At 40.2% G+C, this 23,344-nt stretch overlaps 1 protein-coding gene across 4 annotated transcripts in view; it reads right to left on the bottom strand.

Annotated features, from left to right (window-relative positions):
- ALKBH8 (alkB homolog 8, tRNA methyltransferase) overlaps nucleotides 1–11,329 on the bottom strand; it is a 55,610-nt gene extending 44,281 nt beyond the window's left edge. Inside the window, exons 1-6 of one of the 4 annotated variants that reach the window (XM_051779824.1) lie at nucleotides 11,258–11,324; nucleotides 9,004–9,099; nucleotides 6,016–6,156; nucleotides 3,131–3,371; nucleotides 1,947–2,078; nucleotides 984–1,079 (exon numbers count right to left, since the gene is read on the bottom strand). In XM_051779824.1, the coding sequence (XP_051635784.1) occupies nucleotides 984–1,079; nucleotides 1,947–2,078; nucleotides 3,131–3,371; nucleotides 6,016–6,147 (601 nt within the window). In that variant the 5' untranslated portion in view covers nucleotides 6,148–6,156; nucleotides 9,004–9,099; nucleotides 11,258–11,324. Of the gene's footprint in view, nucleotides 1–983; nucleotides 1,080–1,946; nucleotides 2,079–3,130; nucleotides 3,372–6,015; nucleotides 6,157–9,003; nucleotides 9,100–10,344; nucleotides 11,236–11,257 lie in introns of those variants that run through there. The other 3 variants (XM_051779826.1, XM_051779825.1, XM_051779822.1) reach the window with 3 other exon arrangements.
- Nucleotides 11,330–23,344: the final 12,015 nt, after the last annotated feature.

The raw sequence follows: 23,344 nt of genomic DNA, 5'->3' as shown, positions 1-23,344 counted from the left end.
AGTCAGAAGTTGTGCAGAGAGCTCTAAAAAAATTACTTCCTGAAAATTTGTTACTGAATTAGATTGAATATAACCAAAAAACTCTGCTCAAGATAAGCTGGTCTTGAAACAGGAAGGAAAGTTATAGTCCTTCAGTGAAGCTTTGGTTTCCTATTTTACCCAAGGACGTAACTGAAAAAGTCTGTTGCAGGTAACACCCACAAATGTTACTAATAGTCCTTCCATGAACCTATTGATTTTTATTTTCAGTTGTTTTCATGCAAGAAGTTGTATGCTTTTTTCACACGTAAAATAGTCCAGCTGTGAGACTAGAAAACAATTCAAATATCAATGCTTTTATGATGGTACAGCTTCACTGTTAAAACCTCAATATAATCAGAATCCTCCAGATAGATGCTACATCCATCCCAGTACACATCACCTTAAAAACGTTCAAGTTTTACAGGAATTTAACTCCCCTATTTTACTATTTTTAAATCTAAGACTATAAGATGACTCACTTGCTTTGCTCTGACTCACAGCTTTCAACTCCAAACAAGAGTTATTAAAACCTTTTCAAAATTTCTTTCAGTCCAAAGGTAATTTTATTTTGGTATGCATCCAGCAAGCTTCAAGTTAATCAAGATAAATATATACAGCAATATACGTCACATTCCCCAAACAAATTAATATGCAACTTGTAACATAATTGTTTCATGAAACAAAAAGCTAAAAAAGAATGACAATTACACTCCTAAAAGCCTTACTTGACTGGACCTCAACAAAGAGCAGCAAGCTCTGGCTCCGATTGGAAAATAAGCTTAAAGCACTCACAATAATTTGGAATGGATCTCATTCAAAAGTACTGTTTGATGTGTACTTAAGATACAGTGAAGGCTGTCCAACTAGAATCTCACATCCATATCTCGGTGAGGTTTAAAGGCTTCACATAATGGTTCAAACATCAGTGCAAAATAAGTATGATTTAATAGGGAAGTTCTCACCTCCAGGTAAAGGTTTGTCTTTATCAACATTGTTGTTATCATAGCGAAACTCATATCCAAAATGTTTTACTCTTCTATGCTTTAAATTCTTCTGGGCTGTAAAAACACACAAGTTTAAAGTAAGATTAGACTACACAAAACAGTACAGGCAATTTGCTATCCTTCCCTATTCCTGTTAAGCCTAAACATTCTTCAATTAGCAGTCAAAACAATATATGTCACCCTTGTCCTTCATGGCACACACTTCTGCCCTATTATCTCTTGTATTTCATCAGGCATCACGTTCACTGCTGTTTCAAGCCAAATGGATGGTGGTTTTGTACATGCAAGAAGTAGGGAGTTTTCTTGAGCCATGCTTAATGCATCTTTTTTCTTGTCCTGATCTCTGAACTCACTTACTTGATGAATATCCTACGGATATCCTACAAGATCAAGATCCTTCATATTCATCAATCACCACTTTACATGTTAGCTAAGGTCAACATAACTCCTTGCATTGCTCCAAGGAACAAAATTTACCCAGAAACTTTGAAGCAAATGCCAAGAATTCATTTATTAAGGGATTTAACTCCACAGAACTCAAGTGAAAGCACAAAAAGCATCCAGAATATGTGTCTCACTGAATTATTTTTTATTTAAAAGAACACACAGCTCCTCGGTCAGCCATCAAATTACAAGGGGAACCTCCACAGAACTGTCTTATGCTTGACACAACACATAAAAAAGACTTTAGTTAGTTTTGGATGCAGGTATGTTAATCAAGTAAATCCACTCTAGAACATCAATTCAGACCACTTGCCCCAAGGAGTCTATCACTTGCAGTATAAGACCCAATTTCTAAAATACTAAGAACAAATACACAATCATTTCAGATAACACATTTACCAAGATGCAGACTTCTTGTAAACTGAAACTGCAGGAAAAAACAGCATAAAAGACCTGGATTCCTATAGTTGTACCCACCACTTTGAGTATCTTCATCTCCTATCCACTCGATATTTTCCAACATCCTCCTTTCCTCCTCCGGAGAAATAATCTTTTCAATTACCGTTAAGCCTGGAGGTAAGCTTGCAGGAACAGCATTTTGCAAGGAAACTAGGGTGTATGAAAAAAAGGAGAATACTGTCACTGTTTAGAGAAAATAAAACCATGTGTTCCCTGAAGGGATATTTATTTTGTATGAGAATATAGTACAGCTGTAGAAATATTTACTTTAACGATACAATATAGCCCTCATTGTGGTCTTATTTGGAAAACGAATGATCCCCCTTTGTCATGATAAAACAGGGTAAGGCTCAAGTTTTGCATCATGCAAAGCACTTCCTAAAAATTTTACTGCATAAGACCAACAAGACTCCACACTACCCAAACACAAAACTACTTGTGATTTTCCTGTCAAAATAACGGTAAGGAGAATTTCCCAGTCACTTCAAGGTTCTACCTGAATTTCATTTTAATTTTGTAGAACTTTGATGATGTACCATGTCAGCAGATTGCTTCTCTAGACAGAGAATACTCTGTAATCAAATATGCACAAATATGGAGTAGCACAATGCAATCCCTAGGTGAACACAAGCATTGGTGATGTAGGGACATTCAGTTTGCTATCCTAATAGCTAAAAATCTATTCACTGTCAGAATGTACAGACCAACACCAGGAACCCTTTTCCCTAGACATTATAAAAGCTCAAAGAAAGAGCAACAGTTCTTACAGTAAATAGCTTATAATCAGCCAAAAAAACCCCCACAACTTGGGGGAAAGGGGAAAAAAAGCCATAAAATTTATTGTGCATATTGAGATAGAAATTACAAGACTAAGGTCATGCAAGAAATCCAATTAACTGCTCGGAGACCTCCAGGCTCCTTAATCGCAAAACATTCACATGCGGTACTGAATGGTCAGAAAATTACTTAAATCTTTTTTTTTTTTTGCCTCCAAGTAAAAGGGTTTAAATTATAGTATCCTATCATGAAATACAAGGAGCAAAGAATATTTTTCGTCCTGAATCTTAGATTCTAGCTTTCATTCTCTGTGTCTACTTACAAAAACTAGTGGGCTTTTAGCTATATTTACAACCCAGGAAGTAAATGCAAAGGAAAGCAATATGCAGGAAGCTGGATATAGAGGAGAGCAGAAAAAATTATACCTTTTTCCACAAAATTAATATATAGAACAACGTTTTGGCCACAGTCTTCCAGTGTTACTTCTTTTCCATTAAGGGCATCAAAGGCTTTCTTGGATTCTTCTGTTGTCTCATATTTCACAAATGAATATGGTTTATTCGGTGGCATTAAGAGTGTTTCCACCTCTCCATATTCTTCTGCTATCCTGAGCAGTTGGTTTCTACTCATCCCATTACCAAGACCAGCATTGGCAATAACCAGGCTCTAATTGAAAAGGAATTTTTAAAAAATTAAGAATTAGCGATTACTCTCGGTTCCTTTAAAACTAACACTCTACCAAGAGAGCAGCACTATAAAGAAAAATTAAGCCCATGAGCACTCTTTTTTGTAGTCCACATGGGATATTTACATTTCCATGACCTTGGTATGTGGCTCAGGCAACCTTTGCTTGCCTAGCACACATTCTGGCAGAAAGGCTTGCAAGTTCTATCAGAAATACCTCCTCAGTTAATACACGCTTTGAATCAGCACACGTGCCTCAAGTGTACTGCTGGCACACATAACTTTGGAGGTATCTAAAACACAATTTTTCCAGAGACCTGTTAGCACTAACAAAAACAGACAGAAAATCCTTTAAAGACTGATTCCTTTTTTAAGACAGGTTTTCTCATCTTTGTCAAGAAGTCTCTCCAAGCATAGAGATTGATATTCCCAGTCCCACCGTAAGTCCTTCATACATCAGGTTCACCAAAAATAAGCAGCAACCTCTAGAAACATAGCATCTAGTTCTGCTCCAGCATTTTTATCTGAAAATTCTCTCTCTTGTTTTATAAACAAAAGGGATTTATGTCCTATCCTTAGTTAACACAGGCTACTTAATGCATAATGCCTAATTGTTTAATTCTATGCTCTCATAGTGATTTATGTCCAAAACTACCAAGGAACATGCAGTTTGTGAGGACTGTTGCTGGCTTGCCAAATATTACAAGAAACAACAAAATAGCACTATTATTCAAGAAATATCTTTTGAAAATACATAGGTCTTTTCAAAATAAATTAACAAGTTCTTTTGACATCTGTATATCTATATGTCATAACTGGATGCTCAATCTAATCATAGTGGTTGAAAGAAGTTTAAGACCCTTTTCAAGGGTAAATGTGACTCCAAACTGCCAGAACAATTTCCTCAGATTAATTCCATGTAATACCTTTCCACAAAGATTTCAGACAATCTTTTCCTTAAAAGTCTATAAATGTTCTATGACCTTTTCTGAAGGCAGCTGTGAAAGTGTTCAAATGTTTCAAATGACAGCATTTCACTTCTCTAAAAAACCATAAAACGAGGTTTAGCACTGAAGGGAAGGATTATTCAAAAAAAAAAAAGGTTATACAGTGAGTGCTGCTGTACTGCCTGTTGCAATGGCTCTGTTAACATCTGTTCCAAGCACTGCATCAGGCTGTCCATTACTGATCACCTTTTTCAAAGTTCACCTCATTCTTAATTATTGTTCTTTTCTAGAATGTTATTAATGGAGAGGCCTATGTATGTGAAGGACATGCAGAGGCTCAAACCAGTGCTTTCACTTCATCTACACAGACCTACACTACGCAACAGCTGCAGCACATGCAGCAACTGACCATGTTCTTCTGACTGAGCAATTTGGAGATAATCAGAATTTTGCACAAAGTCTGAAATAATTTTCTGTATTCTGGACACAAATTTACCACTAGCACTATGATTTTGTTTCATATATCACTTATTCAAATGTTCTGCCGCCAATAAGGATCTTCCTGGACCACAAAACTTCTCTTTGGATAGATTAGATGCATAATTTGGTACCTTGGACAGTTTGAAGGGGAACAAGTCCCAAATTACAGATCCATTTCCAAGCAACACTAGAAAAACATAGTCTTTCTTCCAAAAAGTTTACAAAATATACAAGATTCCTGAATCATTTTAACATCCGTCCGTGTAGTGTGAAATCCGAGTAAAGACTAAATCAAACTTTGTTACAAAAATGTATAAAAATCTAACTGATGTTTCCACATATGAATGGGAAGAATTTGCAGGATCAGGATGGACAAGGACAGAGTAAATGATACTGCTCTACAGCGTTTCAAGCCATTAGTATCCCTCCACAAATAACAGAGGGAAATTAGAAACTCTCTAACTTCTTCACTCTCTGTCTGCAAGTTTCTGTCATCTTTCCCTACACCAGTATCTGTGAGGTCACCTGATCTGCTATAACTCTATTGTGGGAGAAAATCAAAAAGTTGAGTAGTTTTCCGTTAGGTTAGGGAATAAAGTGGCTCATGATAAAGTTCATTAAGCATCACAAGAAAGCAGAATTCCTTCCTATCTTGTTCCCTTTTGTGCAAGGAAAGAGAAAGCTGTCCCCATTTCAACAGCAGTATGTCAGCCAATCAGTGCAAATCCCACGGAACCACAGCCTTAATTTATCTAGGTGAAGAAAATAAAGTGGAAAAGATTTCTAAAATAGACATATTTTTAATGGGGAGTTTAGATGAGACAAATTACACTTGATAAAAAAAAAGTACAGAGGCAAGAAAGATACACGAGTTAAAAGCCTGAGGAAAAAAAAAATCACAGAGAAAGAGAAGAAAAGTTTATCTACTTCAATAACATTTCCCATGCTTCCTCCTTCTCCTCAAGCCAAGGAACTACTGTTTCAGGTTAAAAAAACTGTTATCCAAAGCCCATCAAAGTCTCTCCACGGACACTGAACCGCTGAAGTACAGTTCTGCTTTGAAATCAAAGGTGCACAGAAAACCCTCGGTGTCAGGAAGTGCATTTTGGAGAACAGCATTTTAAACAAGGCATACATGAGAACAGAACACAGATAAGCAGCATTTTTACACTACCATCAAAATCACAACTACCAGTCACCTGTGTGGCATGGGAGATGCACTCAATGCCTTCATGTCTCATCAGTGTATGCTGAGCTCTGACCTGCTTCCTCAATACCTTCTTCTTCATTTTATGGACTTTCAAATGATCTCTGCTGGTTTTAGCTTCCATGCTGGTGATCTGAAAAGCAGAAGTAACAAGACATAGTAAGTGTCCTGCTTGAAAAATTAAATACTTCAGTGTGCTCTAGAGTCTCCTATGTCATCTCTAGGACAGTAATAGGAGTTCAGACAATTCCAGATTTTATGAATTATTTGGGGCTGACAAAACTGAGCCTGCAAAGTACGCTCTTCCTTAGTCAATTGAAGAGTTTTCCCCATCTCTGAAGTTCTGCTATTAAACTCTGCTTTATTAACAAGATCTCTCCCAAAAATAAAGCTTTAAAAAGACTGTCATGATGTTTGATTTTATTTTCCAATTTTTCTCTTCCTCCTCACTCCTTTATTCACAGTATCACTACACCCATTTGTGGGTTTTAACCTGTCTGCCTCTCCTGTTTTCACACAGTAGTTTCAACTTATTTCCTTCTCTCTACAGTCTCTCCAGAGCACAACATGAGAAAAAAGATACATGTGAAAATGCCATGAGATTTGTATCATCACAGCTTCTAAGTTATTCTCATGCCTCATCAAATGCTTGAGTTGAACTGTTCATTTGGCTCCTAATTGTAAACAAGTATGACATTTGGCCAAACTTGCTTTTTTTGAGAGTAGAAAAATGTGTTCAATACTTATATGTTCAAGAACAAGCAACCAGGATGTTCCACCCTTCATTTAGTACATCTCCCAAGGCCAAACTTAATGCAAATCACATTCCTGTCATGAGAAGGAACAAAAAACTGTGTACATATATATGTTAGCTATTGAATTTCAGGGTAACACAATATTTACCAAGCAGTGAGTTACTTAAGGGTCACTGGCCTTCTCCAGATTTTATTGCATCTTTTGCCACTTTTGGTCTACTGCTATATTGAGATCATACAGTACCTTCCTACATCTCTCTGAGCCTACATTCTTTTCCTTTCTCCCTTCCCACTTCTTTCAAAGCCAAGGGAAGAGTCCAGACCTCATGTAAGATTATAACAAAGCTCCCAAACATTGATGTAGTTTGACTTTGCCTGTATCTCTCCCTATAGCATAATCCCTTACCCATATTTTAGCGGTTTCTTCTCTCCTTTCCCAAAAATCCTCCTAACAGTACAGCTGGACAAGACAACTGCAGTTGTCTGTCCTTTTTCCTTCTTTCATTATCATTGATCTGGCAACAATCCTTTTACCTCACCTCCTCTTCATCTCAAAAAACATTTCTGTTACAGTATTTTAAAGAAAAAAACAAAACTAGGTCAATCACTTCTATATGTACTTATTTAACTGTGTCAACTGCTCCAACAGTCCGTCATCCACTTACATGCCTTCTAGATTTCAAGACTGCAGAGCTGCTTCCCAATACCTAAACTGCAGACACAATCATAATAATATAATAATACAATATAACAATATAATATAATAATAATACCACCAAAAAATGGTAAAGGTAAAAAAAAGTCACATTAGTATTTGCTGCAACTTTGTATTGAATGAATTAGCAAAATTTTTCTTTTAAACAAACACCAATATGCTAGTAAAATTGTTATAAAACATTAAAGTGTTGCATAGGAGTTGTGACTACGTATTCCCTGTGATTGCTGTAGCATTACCATCATCAACCTGCACAACTATTAACTGCACTGAAAGAGAAAAATCTTTAAGGGAATCAGAATGACAAAAGCACTCTGTGGAAATAACGGATTCTAATTCTCCAAACAGGAGCAGAACAAATGTTGCCAAAAAAGACTCAGTCTTTTGCCACTCCTTTCCATTTGTTGGTTCCTCCTTCCACTCTTCTTCTTCCACTTCCAAACCCCATTTTACAGTGGTCTCAAATGAATCAAAACACCATCAAGTCACTGGCATGGTAGGCTCCAACAATTCTATCCTGATATGGTTTCAGAGGCCTGCTGTCAAGTTTGAGACAGCACATGCATGGCCGTAACAGGTTTGAACCCTGACCTCCTGGCATTGTTAAAGTTTCACACATATTTGACCACATAAAGATCATATTTATCTCTGAGTCTGACAAAAAATAAACTAATAAATTACTCAGCACCAAGATCCATCCCACCACCATTAGACTCTTGACAGTTCCTAAGCTTTCTTACTCAGAGTGAATTCAAGCACAGCCATGCTAACATGCAGTGGAGGCAAAATGTATGAGAAGAAAATCTCACAAGTGACAAAACTCAGAAAGGGCAGAGTTTCAGAAAAAGGAGGAGACTACTGAAATCATTATTTCATGTGACTTCAGAAATATAAAGTGTAGAGGTTGAAAAGATCAATGGGTTATAGAATCAATCTTCATTTCTGTAAAATTATTTTTATGACAGATTTGATAGCAAATATCTCCCATTTCCCTTCAAAGCAACAATGCTCGCTAAGGGCTTTTTGCTGATTTTATACTCTGATTTTTTTTCCCTTCCCAAATATCTTAGTATTTTCTTAAATAATTATTTTCCCACCTTGATGGCAGACCTGCAAATAGGTCACAGCTCATTTTTTGAAAAACACATGCTTGCTTCTAAAGACAAGTAACTCAAAATAGTTCTCTGAGTATTCTTCACTTAATCAACAAATAGGGTTAAACACACAGAGAGCAACAGTCCTCTTAACCTTCATTAGTTAAATAGTGAACAAGAAATCTCAAACTTGCTTACACCAAAAAAGGCACAGTGAGACACACACACAAAACCAAAAAAAACCAAACAAAAAACCCAAACCAAACAAACAAAAAAACCCCCAAACCAAACAACACACAAAAAAAACATTAACATGCACAGAAGCCAAGGTACCTGAGAGGGGAAAAATAAAAGTCTCATGAAAAGAAGCCCAAAAAGTTTACAAGTTCATTCCTCTAAGTGCACTAATGAGTTACCCTTACCAGGATTTATCTGATTTGCAAGGTCGTTCAGCAAGCCTACCAAGCTGTCCAATTATGAGATTTCATAGAATCATTTAGGTTGGAAAAGACCTGTAAGATGAAGTCCAACCATTAACCTAGGACCGCCAAGTCCACCACTAAACCACATCCGTAAGCACCACCATCTACACAATTTGGTCCAAAAGGCTTGGCATGTCCAACTTTTCTTGCCATACACAGATGCACAGAGATCAACAGCTTTATAGACAGCCCATGTGCAGGGTTTTCTGGGGAGGGGGTCAGGCAGTCTCAAATTACTTCACAGGAAAGCACAGGAGAGACACATCTTTGACTTGGTGAGGAGAGATTACAGAAAGAAAATAGAAATACAGTACAGGTTAATGCTTTGGAACCAGGTAAATCTGGTTCAGATGGAAAAGCGTGGAGGAGACTATGCACATCACCCATACCAGTCAGACCACTGTCATGAAGCTCCTGCAGAATAGACTCAGCCAGAACAAAAGGATTTCAAACTAAAAGGCTCAGGTCTTTCTCATAACATCTACTGGAAAACTTCATCTGATCTCTGGGGGAAGCAGTTCTGAAGTTTAGTCAGGCCTTTAGTCAGGTCCTCAAACTCCCACATTCTCCAGGCAAAAGGAGAGAAGTCATTGCCACAATATTTAACAAACTAGCACAAAAACTGAAGCTGAAAGACTACTTCCTCATAACCTCTGAACTAAACAACGGAACAAGGGACAGATGAGATGTGATTCAGCTGCCTAAACAGCACATAAAACTGGCAGAGATGCCCTGCTCCACAACGCCCGTCCTTTCAGCTGCTGCTCAAGAAGCCGAAGACCTTCTTAACGTGCTGTGTCATGCTTGCCAGTATTGCCTCCACCCCTGAAGGCATCTCAAACAGTACTACCTGCATGGCTGAGACTGCAGAAGCTTCTCAGACAGCTTCAGCTTGGTCTCTGAACTGGGTCTAAATTCTCTGCCTTGTCTGTTGCATCATTACCCAAGGCTCAATTCTGCAGGCACAGAAACCAACAGTTTGCCTTGATTTCCGAGTAAAGGAATCACACAAAACTGCAAGGAAGTGAGAAACTAATTTGGTAGGATCTCACGCCCGTTTTACAAAGGCCAACAAAACTACAGAAGAAAAAGGGACAATCCACTGCTGCATCTATTACTCTTATCACCCCCTTTCACAAGCATTTTAAAAAAGTAGCTCCTGAAAATACATCGAAAGAGTTCGCCCTTGGAATGCGAGCTCAGGTTACAGCAGGTCACACAAATGGCCTGAAACTACTATAAAGGTTAACGTAAAGCTTTATGCAGTGCGGGAACCTTATCTGCTGTAGAAGCGGCTTCCGAAAAGGAAAATGCTGGTGTCCGGGCGGAGCTGAGCGGCGGCCGTCGGCAGAGGGAGCCTCACGATCAGGGATAAGTTTGGTTTTATTACTCAGTTTTTGTGCCGTGGACACATCAATATAAACGTATACGGATGCTGCATACACATAAACATCAAAATTCGCGGGGAAAAACAAAACAAAACAAAACAAAAACAACAACACGAAATTCAGCAGCCCCGCTGGGGAGTTTTAAGAGCTCCAGCATGGGCCAAATGCACCTGAAGGCGCCAGCACAACCCCGCGGCTTATCCCACCCCACCTGTGCCACGGACAGCCGGCACACAAACCTCCCACCGACAGCCCACAAACCCGAGGGCCCTGGGCACTCGTACAAACAACGACGATAATCGAATAACTACAGGAACGTGTCACAGAATCACAGAATGTTAAAGGCTTGGAAGGGGCCTTAAAGATCATCTATTCCCAAAACCCCCTTGTCATGGGCAGGGCACCTCCCACTAGGCCAGGTTGTTCAAGGCCTTATCCAGCCTGGCTTTGAACACTTCCGGGGATGGGGCACCCACAACTTCTCTGGGCAATCTGTTCCAGTGCCTCAGCACCCACACAGCAGTGTCCGTGCTGCTCTGCCCTGAGTAAACACGGGGTGGGGCTGTAAAAGCTGTAAGGCAGACGCGGGGGCTGACTTGGCCTTATCCCCCTTACACCACCTCGTCCAGACGGGGTCAGAGAGAGAGAGCCGGGGCCGGGCCGCCGCGGGCTCGGCTCCCTGCACAAGGCGGCACGGCGGGGAAGGGAGTCTGCGGCACAGGCCGCCCCCGCGGTGCCCCGCTGCTCGCCGTCCCCAGCCGGAGCAGGACACGGCGGCCCCGACCTCGCGGTCGCGTTACCTGGCTGCAGGCGGCCATGTCGGGGCGGGCAGCCGGCCGGCACCGCCCCCCAACGCCGTCATGGCGCCGCCCCGCCCCCGGCGGGCGGGTTCGCACCGGCGGGGAGGCGGCGGTGCCCCAAAGGGTGCAAACGTCTGTCCCTTTATTATAGGTCGAGGAAGCCGAACTTTGAGGTTTAACAAGACCAAGTGCGGAGTCCTGCACTTGGGTCACACTGACCCTACGCAGCGCTACAGGCTGCCAGAAGAGCATATGGAAAGCTGCCCGCAGTAAAACGACTTCGGGGATGCTGATCGACGGAGGCTGAACATGAGCCAGCAGTGTTCCCAGGTGGCCAAAAAGGCCAGTGGCATAGTGGCTTGTGTCAGCAATAGTGTGGCCAGCAGGAATAGGGAAGTCATTGTCCCCCTGTAGTCGGCACTGGTGAGGCCGCACCTCGAGTACTGTGTCTAGTTCTGGGCCCCTCAGTGCAAGAAAGACATTGAGGTGCTCAAGTGTGACCAGAGAAGGGCAGCAGAGCTGGTGAAGGGTCTGGAGCACAAGTCTTATGAGGAGTGTCTCAGGGAGCTGGGGTTGTTTAGCCTGTAGAAAAGGAGGCTCAGGGAGGATTTTACCACTGTCTGCAACTGCCTGAAAGGGGGTTGTAGCCAGGTGGTGTTTGGTCTCTTCTCCCAGGTAACAAGTGACCGGACAAGAGGACACAGTCTTAAGTTGTTCCGGGGGGGGGGGGGGGTTAGGTTTAGGTTGGACATTAGGAAGAATTTCTTCACAGAAAGGGTGATTAGACATTGGAATGAACTGCCCAGGGAGGTAGTGGAGTCACCGTCCCTGGAAGTGTTTAAATGAGGTATCCAAAACCAGCCAGTGGGAGGCACATCCACACTGCAGGTTAAAGACAGCTTCCCCCAGGCCAAGATGAACCAAAGGCAGCACCCCTCAGGCTGGGGTGCATTAAAGACAGCTTCCCCCAGGTCGAGGCGCTCCCTAGAAGAGACCATCACCTGGACAAGCCACTAGCACTGATCATGTTACCTTTGGCACGCTGCCACACTAGGGACAGAGGAAGACAAAACCATGCCCGTCCAGACAAGGCCACGTGAAGTCGAGCCTCTAGTTGTACATAAATATTTCACTGCTCCATCCTTGAGCTGGCTAGCAACCCCAGTAAGGCTGCAGAGTAAACTCACGCTATTGAGTGACCTGCCCCGCTGAAAGGAAGCATCTCCAGAGCTCTTGACTCCCTCTGTGAGAAAGTGGTCCCTTAAATCAGAGATTCAGTGTGTAAACCTTTCCTTCATTTTTCTTCATCATAGACTAATGGAGCCCTTAGGGGCATTACTGTGCCCCTAAACATAGCCTTTCCCCCTTCTTTATCCAAAATACTGAAATTGAGGATTACCTACTTTTTCTGTCTTCACTTGGCAAATATTCTACTTTTCACTGTAGCTTATTACCAAAAGCCTAACTTTTTTCTAACTTTTTTTTCTTTCTCCATTTAAGTACCAAACTTATTTTTATTTTTCCTCCCTCAGTCTCCTGTGGGTATGTAACTTTCCTCAATATCAATTATGTGTGGGATTCCCAAGTGGGTAGTATGTAAGGTGATTGATGAGCCTGTAAATCTGTAGACAAAAGCCAGCTCCTCAAGTTTGTCCCAGATCCACACTCTGGAGCTATCTACCCATGGCTGTGCTTACTCAGAAAAAAACAAATAAATGAACGAACCATATGCTTCCCTTGGAGCATGTACCTTTCCCTGTGCCAGGCACACAGCTATTCTCTGTGCAGGAGGTACAAGTGCACTAAGGATGTGAGGCTGACAGGGCACATCCACCAGCCTGTGAAGGTAGTATTTGGTCAGAAGGGTGGTTCCACTTCTGTCCTTCCTCCACAGTCTGTGGCATTACATCACTCTCTGACCCACAGAGGGTAGCAAGCTCTTGTGATAGCACAGATCTTCTGCTTAAGTTGTCTTATATGTAAAGTGGGAACATGAACCGCCTACCTAGTAAGAGTATAGCATATATCTTGTTAACCTTTGTGAACACTAAGCATTAGCATCATCTGGTCTTCTTGTGAGCCAAAATGAATGGGAAAGAACAACCAGGCCACATCAACAGCTGCTGTCTCTATTAAAATATTCTCTGAGGCTCTCAACCCTGGAAAACACCCAACCCTGAAAGCTACTGAAAAGATGATACTAATAAAATCAATTTGTAATTCATTACCAATTTTTTCTGACAAATGGAAAATACCTGCCCAAAGATTGTTTCTCTTAAGTGCCCACATTCCAGATTGTGTGGGCTCTCCATTCTTCTACTTGCATGTCCATGCGTGTTCTCTGGGTGAGAACAAACTCCCTGTGGGGTTGGGTTTAAGTATCTCTGTATGATTAGTATTGGTCAAGAATTTATCATGCATATGGCAACATCATTTCCACTGTAAATGCATCGAGATTTTGCTTCTATTAACAGCATTCTCACATAGGAAAATTCCACCACTTAAAGAGAAAACAGTTAAAGGCTGGTTAGAAGGGTTTTAATACAAGCTTACTCTGATCAAATCAGAACTGTTATTCCCTTCATAATTTAGGCCCTGAAGCACTGTGCAGTTTTCTCCCATGCTAGATAACATGGATACAGACTCCTTCTACAGATACCACAGTGCTTATTGACTGCAAGTAAAAATACATCTCTATGTGATTAACAACATTATCACTGACTAACCCATGAAATAGGTCACGGAAGTGAGGATTCAAATACATTTACCTTTGATGTTAATATGATCTCTGATTTAAAGTGCTTTGGCAGAAATCTCAATATTTCTTTTTAAAAACCTAGTTTTTATGATGAATACTATTTTGGTTTTAAATGTTCTAGTTTGATATTAAGGTTTAATAGTTCTCTTAAGATGAAGTTTATATCAGAAAATCTTTGCTCTGGCTCTATTTTTTTTCATTGATAATGAGGAAACATCTTCTAAAGAAGAATATCATGCTCCCATTGACTCATAGGTGAAAAATAAAATGCTGCTCACTTTTCTCAGGAGCAAATTATAATATTTGCTATGCTGTTAGCTATTTTATCTTTGCCACATTCCCAGGGAGAGTCAAGGTATTTGTCAGTTCCTGGGAATCAACTTCTATGATAACAAGTAAACACACTTTTGTTTCCTTCAACAAACAGGAGGTTACTGGTCCATATGTGGAAAAACAATTTTACTCCCTAGCAAACTAAGCCAAGCCATGCTTTAACCTAATGTGATCATACTGGATTTCCATCACTTTCAAACCGAATTAAAAGAGAATCGCAAGAAGATAGTAGGATTTTCTGTATCAAATCTCTCGATTTAAGAAACTGCAGTTTAAGAATCATGACAAATAGGATATATTTCAGGATAACAGTTTGTTTCAGAAGTAAGAAGAAACTTCTTAGCACAAAATCCAGCTCAAAATCATCCGCGACTAGTACTGCAGAGGAGTACCGTAGTAAATGATGAGACACAAGATGAATTGTTTTAGGGTAGCATTCATGTACTAGTTAAGCACTTTGACAAATATGTGTTGACCTAAATTCAAAATGTGCTACTGCTGCTGCTTGCGATAGTAAAACTCTCTATATCAAACCTCTGCAATGCCAAAGGCTTATATTTTTCAGGAAGACAGCAAGGCTGACTCTGTGCTGAATGTCATTCTGATTCTGCATTTGTGCTGTTCAATGCTAGATTTCATATTTCTTTCAAGAAAAAAAAACCTTAAGAAATTTTTTAGCAATTGCATAAGAATGGAAAGAGATGTGAAAAATCTAGGTCCTGGTAAAATCAGTAATAAAAAAACTCTTGTATTCTCAAGAGACTAAAAATGTCAAGTAATATCAGTATGCTTTCTGACTTCTAAGCTTTAGGCTATACCCTGTTCATACCTTCAAGCTTTTTTTCCAGAAACTTAAGACTTTGGAGTACTTTTTTTCCCCCTTTCCTTTAATGAAATCTGCAATTTTCCTGAAATGTCAAGACTCAGCATACTGTAACTTTAAGAAATACATTAAATAGCATAAGTCTCATGATAAAATTGTAAGATTTGGCAACACTGTGTTTGTGGCACAAATACATGATTATTTGCAGGTTCACTGCCTCCTTTAGAAGGTATGATGCTTTTGTAGGACAAGTTTCTTTAGTGTGACAACACAACTTTTTTTGGGTAGGAAGATTCCAGTTCTGTACTGGGACAGCTACAGGTCTTGTCATATAGAGAACCAAACTGATCAGTGAATGTTTAGGATTAGACAGAGGTTAGCTAAATTGACCACTTCTGCTATGCCATGAGATTGCATTAATGAAATGCAAGTCTGTCTATCAGAGCCAGGGAGGAACAACTTTAACCTCTGTTGTCAGAGACACAGCAAAGGTGTGCCTATATTGCTGGGAGCCTATATTGCTGACCATTAATATTGCACTAAGACTGGGAGCACAATCTGTAAGCTTCAATAAACAGAAAATCTTTGATCCTTTTCTGGTGAGTCCTCAGAAAATTCCTCTGAACTTTCAGGCATGACAGAAATTACTGTAATTATGATGTGCATGCTGCAAGTCTGAAGACATTTCATTACACATACTGCCAGTGCAAAGCATCAACTCTTGTGAGGTTCCTGCAACACGTGGACACATATGTCAAAAACTAGATAATTTCTTAATTTGATTAAGGAAGAATTAAGGAGATGTAAATTCCCTAGGCCAAACTAGTGGAAAGCATAAATATCCATGAAGTTCAGATAAAAGTTCCCAGTGAAGATCCTGCCAGCCTCTTCTGCTCAAATAAAGGCTCTCAGTGAATAGTCTTCAGCCTTCAAAGTTCCACATGCCCCAATACTAAGCAAACCACACATTGCAGGAAATTGTTGTGTCCTCGGTTTTAATTTTCTAGTTTTTCTCTGGGTGTAAACAATCTTGGAGACTTGGGGCTTTAAATCTTTCCAAAGCCATGCAGGCTTTGAAGAAGAGATAATAGTTCTCTGCTGAACAAGAACTGTTGCTTTCACTGCCCACATGACTCTTTCTCTGCAGTTCAGGCAAAGTCTAGGGAAGATCTTGTGCCAATCTGACACACTTTTCAGGGTGTCAGAAAAGTAATATGAAGTGCTGAAAGAAACATTCCAAATCAGTGAACACACGGTTTAGTTCAGCCTTGAAAGCAATGTTGTTAGAAAGATTCAAACAAAATATTTCTGTTTTCTCTGACATGAAGACTGAAAATCATCAACTCTTCTTCAAAGTCTGCATGTACTTTACAGTTTCACTCTTGATGCCTGTTTTCCATAAAGAAATAGGAAATATATATATTTTTTTAATTACTGTTGAATTATATTATACTCTTCTGGCCCTACAGTCAAAATCTTACACTAACCTGGCAAAATTCAGTTCTGTCACAAGCAATTAGGATTTGATAGGCATGCAGAAAGCAATGTGACCTTACACAGGGATCCTCCCTGATATCTACACTGGGCAGGCAGTCTGCTTTCCTGCATATCTTTGGAAACCATCATTTCTCACAGTTATAACTTTAGTCCACAAATGTATCATAAGGACAATAATGGAATATCAGGCACTAATTCTGTCTACTTCATCAATCAATACATTTTTAAAGATGTGGTGCTTGCAGCCTGGACACAATCTGTGAAGTTATTTTTTAAAGACATAGTATTGTTTACATACAAAGAATTAAATATTTCATTTCCATTGTAAGTGAGATCCTGGGGGCCTCCAGTGAGACTGGAGAGAATATTGCAATGTATTCCTTAAACTAGACCTCCATCCTTTCAGTTCCGGTCAGGCATCATCTCAGGAGGTCTTGTTAGCTGTTGCTCATGCAATTGGTTTACCTTCTTCGTAAGAAGAATAGCTGTGCAACTCTAAGTTGAAATTTTCTACACAAAACATGGTTGGATACTTGGGTCACCCCACTTGCTGCTCTTGTAATCTGGTTTTCATTTACTTCTCTGGATCTATATGCACACTTGACATATCTGAAAAACAGAAGTTGTTAGTTTTTCAACTGAATAGGCAAAACCAAAGAAGATGCATCCTAATTTACTGAATTTTTTTTACAAACACCACTTCTCTGTGACTCAGTTTGGCAATCTCGATGACATTTACATAAATATTTACCCAACTCGCCAAGGTTGTGAATCTTCATGAATCATTGTTTGTGAAACACTTTGTAATCCTTGAATGAAATGTAGCACATGCATTCAGAGTATGGATCTGATGAATGGCAGAGGATAAATGAAAAGAATAGATGAAAAAATTATCACATCAGCTTTTTTTACTTGTTCAATAGTGGTTTAAAAATTTTCTCTTTTACAAATGCAAATCTTTCTTTTCCACACAGACATAATATGGTTAGAACACATCTTGGTGAAGATTAGGACACAGTTACAGCATATTTGAGTGTGTTCACTTTTATAAAGATAAATAAGCAGGCATTGCGAGCATATAGTATTTGAAATTCATGTCTACATCACTCTATTTTACTCTTTCTATATAGAAATATCAGTCAGAATTATTTAAATTAAAATATTATAACATTAAATGCTCTTAACTCATACGTAGACAAAGTCCTTTCTGGCAAAAAGCTTTGCTTAAAGAGGCAGCTGAACTAAATGAGCATACTGGCTGCTTCACTTAGCTGTCATTTCTCCAAAGGCTCCATGAGTAAGCCTGACAAACTTCATCTCTCATGTTTTCATCATCTACATGCTTCAGTTAGTGTCTTCCGTGTTAAACTTAATAGCATCTTTAGTCAAAGGAATACAAGTGAGGCAAAGCGTGGGACTGTAAATGAACAAAATAATGAGAAGACTGGTTTAAAAAATTATCATGAAGCTTGTGTACACACTGCTCCAGTTGCTGTGATATCAGTCCATGAAAGCCATATAATTCACCATTGCAGGACAATCTGTATTTGATGCTTGTCCTAAGCTAGGCACGAAGAATTGACAGCTGTTCAGTATTTCAAAGTAGAATGTAGATTTGAAATAGATGCTCAGACATGACAATAAAATAGTTTTTAATGTGAGGAATCAGATTTCTTAAGCAAGAAAATTATAGAAGTTAGAGTTTGGAAATATATTTTTTCACCCATCCTTCTCGTCACTGCAGTAGAATGGTTCTTTACAACATACTTCTATAGTGTTCTACAGCTCAGTTTGTAGGAATGCATTTTGGAGGTGAGGATATCTGCAAGGAAGTCAACAAAAACCTGCCAATTACACAGCACACTGTCCTAGAAATGGAATCACCACCTACTTGAATGTGCATGGAGACCAAAGAGAGGAATCTATGACCAAATCACATAATTCAGGGTCATGCCCACTACCTGAGCACTGCTTGGAATGGGGAGGAATGAACTACAAACTCCAGATCCCACTCAGTAAATCCCAGTGCAGATATATATGATTGTATAGAGTAAAACCAAATGGCTCCTACATATGTTGTGCACTATCAAACATAAAACAGAGATGCTAACTCATGCTAACACGTGAGTATCCTCAGATGAAAGGCTCCAAAAGAGCAATAGTTCTTACCCATAAGCGAATCTACAGATGTTTAGTACTCTCTTTGTAGATTCTCATGGATACCCAAGAAAGCCTGTTTCCAAATATTTAATTTCTTTTAATTATGAGAAGTAAACTATAAAGTTCCATGTAGATATAGAAAAGTTCGTGGCTATGCTGGCACAGAAGTAAGAACTGTATTGGGAGCACCTGTCCAGCTGCATCCATAGTACAGTCCAGCAGCTGGAATTCAATTTACTATAGACACTTTTCATTCCAGAGCTTGCTATAGTTAGTGTATCTCTCCCACTGCTCCCACTGGCAGCCTCCAAGACTACAGATTCAAACCCTGCAATGATTCTTACTGGAGTTTTCTTCTTTTTTGGTCAGCAAGTACTTTACACCCCAAATGTGTAGAAACACTGGATGGTTTCAGTTAGAAGAGACCTTAAAAGATCATCTAGTTCAACCACAAAGATCATGTAGCTCCCTTCCACTAGACCAGGCTGCTCAGAGACCCATCCAACCTGGCCTTCCACACTTCCAGGGATGGGGCAGCCATATCTTCTCAGGACAACCTGTTGCAGTTCATCACCACCCTCACAATGAAGAATTTCCTCCTAATATTTAATCTAAATCTGTCCTCTTTCAGTTTAATACCATTACCCCTCCTCCTATCACTACACTCCCTGATAAAGAGGTCCTCCCCATCTTTTCTGTAGAGCCCTTTTAAGTACTGAGAGGATGCTTTAAGGTCTCCCCAGAGGCTTCTCTTCTCTAGGCTAAACAACCCCAACTCTCTCAGCCTAATCCTCATATGGGGCATGATCCATGAGAGCAGAATGGTGACAAACTTTGCTCAGACAAGTGTTCTCCCATCTGCACCTTTACCTGAACATCCCACTAACTTGCACCATATAACACCTTCCAGAAGACATCTGGAATTTTGCTTGATGATGTCCTAGCCTAAGGTAATCTGAGCTTGATTCTGCTGTGAGCAAAAGCTGTAGCTCAGACTCACTGATGACAGCATTCTTTTGTCACCTGTTTGTTACTGGCTTTGAAAAGGCTCCATTTCACCACATACCAGTGTTTGGTCATTTCTTATAGAGGTCTAACACCAAGATCCCATACAGTTTCACAAAAACGTGAGTTTCCAAATTACAAGAGCTGAGATGCCTTTTCCTATGGAGAGCAAATAGCTGTTTAAACTGAAACCTTACTCCATGTGCTCCAATAGCCAGGAATACTAGGAGAAAGGTATAACCTTTTTAATGCAAAGCTTTTCTCCACAAGCAAAAATATTTGATCATCTCAGTCAAAGTAATAAAGAAAAACAGCAGCTGGTCTTGCAGTACTTAATCCACTCTTGTTCCTTTGATATCACGAGTCTCATTATACTTAGCAGTATGCCTCCATTACAGCTATTTTCTTCTAAATGCACAGCGCTGTCACCAGTTGCCTAATATACTATGGTCTCTTAAATCACACTTGGGTTGATTGAGCCTGAAGATCAAACACTAAGAAATAAAAAATAAAAACTTTCTGGTGATCCACAGGTCTCTGGAAAACTGTCAGATTAAAGCCAAGGGTGTGATCCCTGATAACCACCAGTTGACTAGAGTCGCCTCAAAAGAGGCAGGTGAGGAAGACTGAAAACAGCCTTAGAAATTTTTCATTTATGGTGAGAGTATCCTGTCTCATGCTGAGTAAAAACTAGAGAGATTGGCTGGACTATAGATTTTGAAAACTGAGGTAAGAAAGAGCCTTATGTAAATAAGGAGATAGTTCTTATTCCTTCTTTATCTTTTTGCACTACAACTTTTTAGATTATTTCAGGAGTACTAGGATTGTTAGATAAAATATATTTTTTTTCTTGTCTGTTTTAAGTAAAAGAATACAAGTGTAGCTAAAATATTTTTGTCACCACCGTATTGTCACAAAATGAAAAATTACTTGTTAAAAAGAAAACAAAATAACACAATAAAAACATTACCTAAAACATAACTCCTTATGGTGCATTTAATAATGCTTGGGGGACACATTGAGAAAAGTGCTGGGTGGTGTCAAAATATGTTAGGTTCTTCACAAGGGCATAGCACATGTCCTTGTTATTAATTTCATCTTTAGCAGTAAATTGTGTAACAGCAAGAGCTTCTATCCAAAATAATGAGGGACTTGAGCTTTTGATTTTTCACCAATATCTGAGCAAGGAATATTGCTATCTGGGTTTTTTGCTGCTTCTGTCACCTTCTTTCTAATGCTAAATTAATCATGCAGGTGACCTTGCTGGTTTTTATTAAGCACAGCAGGCTGTATGAGCTATTGCTGGAAAAGTGTGACATTGCTCAACTAGTGGGGTCCTACATCTATTTTTTCTAATGTGGTTTTCACTGCCACTTCCAAGTACGAGCTATATTTCTGCTGTCATGCACAGTTTCTCTCATTTGCCATAAATTAAAAATAATTATGCTGTTGGAAGGAAAGTAAAGCATAGTAAAATGTTCTGTAACTGCTTATAATCAAAAGACTTGGGGATATTTTATAAAATGCTGGTTTGCCTCAACTTTCCATGAGAACAATGATGCTGAACATAGGAGTCATAATAACCTGGGTAGCTTCCATCCCAAGATACTGAGTGAAAGGGTACATCAAACTGAAATTTGGTAACAAATGTTTTTAAAAAATCCTGCCAAGTCTGAAATGGCACTTCATGACTACAGTATAGCCACCTGCCACTATGTGATTCCAGAGAATGGGCAGAATGCCATCTGGAAACTCCAAACCTCTTGTTCAGATCCCCTAAATTTGCCATAACAGTAATAAGTCTTTCCAGCTTACATTTTGAATTCCTTGATATTTGTGACAAGAGCATGTTGTCTGAGAAGGTAAGGCTACTTCTGTAGCAAGGATCTGGCTTTTCATGCTTGTGATTCGTCTTGCATAATTATGAATGAAATGTCTTACAAATCTCTGTTCCTAAACTTATTTTAGGAAGTGTAGCTGAAATCTGCTCCTGAAGCCCCTGAAAAGTTCCCCAACACTGGATTTGCTCTCTTCAGAGAGCTAGGGACTCCTAGCCTATAGTGGCTCCTCTGGCCTAGTGCTAGAGAAGTTTCTGACAGGCACAGGACCTGAGAGCAAGAATGTGTTGGGGGTGAAAATCAATTGATATAGTAATTAGAAAAACTGCTGCAATGCAGGCAACAGGAGAAAGAACTGCTTTTCTACTTGCATTGATGCATGGAATTAAACTTGTAAGATTACTTCAACATGCAAAACACAATGCAAATAAGAGCTGAGGCAGTAAAGCTTTAGTCTAATACCGACTATTTTAGTTGTTCCTTTGAGCATCAGACCTTGTTTGCTCATGACCACACAGCTGTAGTGAGTGGAGGCTGCTGGGACCTCCTCTGTTCCTGCCATTTGATCAGCTCTGCAGATCACAGCATCTGCCAGCCAGGTGCATCAGGCACGCTCATGACAAGTGGAAGAGGGACTACATAGCTCTAGCTAGAAGGAGAATTCACTACCATTCTGCTTTGTCTTAAGACATGAAGAGCATTGCCTAGTCATTAAATGTTTGACTCAATGACACTAAGGTTTTCACCATACTTCTTGAATGTGACAGTTGATTATGGGATCAAAATGACTGAAAAATCGGAGATTCAGAAGAAATTAAACCATGTTCCTGTAACAGGCATGCAGAAAGACTATTTTCAAGTTAGGCATAGAAAATACTTTGAAAAGTAGGTTAATTAGCATTTTCAAAGGACTTCTGAAAACCCGAGACTATTGGACAATGTTGGGATGCCAATGTGGCCTGACAGCCTGCTTACATGTTCAAAAGAACATCTGGACAGATGCATGCAGCAGTAAGGGTGAACAAAACAGAGACTATTTGCCTACGGGCAGCAGTTACAGTACTGGACAACTTTAAATGATTCTGTGGATGCTCCAGACAACAGTCATTATTCTCTTGGGAGGGAGAGCCATATAAATATACTGACATGCCTGTGATCCTGGTTAGCAGACTTTAAACTTTGAAGATCAAAAGCCTTCAGGATATACTGCTGGGGAAGAAAGGACGCTGATCTCCTTGACAGATCAGTGGGATGGCATATGGAGGCAGAATGCTGACCCGCTGGATAATACCCTAGCTAGCCGGGACCTTAACTCCTTGGAGACGTTCCCCGCTTTCTTATAGGACCTTAACTGTACTACTGTGCTGGATTCCCCTGAATCTCAGACAGGTATCGCCTTTCCTCGGCAAGCGTGGGTAGGGCGAGGGGGGAAGGTCTCGAAGTCCAGAGATGAGAGGTGCATCCTGCGCCGGGGGCCAGGTACCACGATGGCAGGCGGCGCGCAGGGACCCACCGCGCCCGCGGACGCTCCCCGCGCACCGCCAGCTATCGGCCCCCGGCCCCTTCCCCTCCCTGCGGGGCGGGCTCGGGCCCCGCCGCAGCCTCCCCCCGCGCTCGCCGGTAGGCGGCACCGCCACCCGCCTTCCTCCGCCTCCTCCTCCTCCTCACCTTCG

The sequence above is a fragment of the Manacus candei genome, unplaced genomic scaffold, assembly GCF_025592945.1.
Source record: "Manacus candei isolate 608988 ecotype Guabito, Panama unplaced genomic scaffold, ASM2559294v1 h1tg000014l, whole genome shotgun sequence".
In the NCBI taxonomy this organism is placed as follows: domain Eukaryota; kingdom Metazoa; phylum Chordata; class Aves; order Passeriformes; family Pipridae; genus Manacus; species Manacus candei.
The sequence above is the reverse complement of the archived record's forward strand: the minus strand, read 5'-3'. Positions and strand labels throughout refer to the sequence as shown.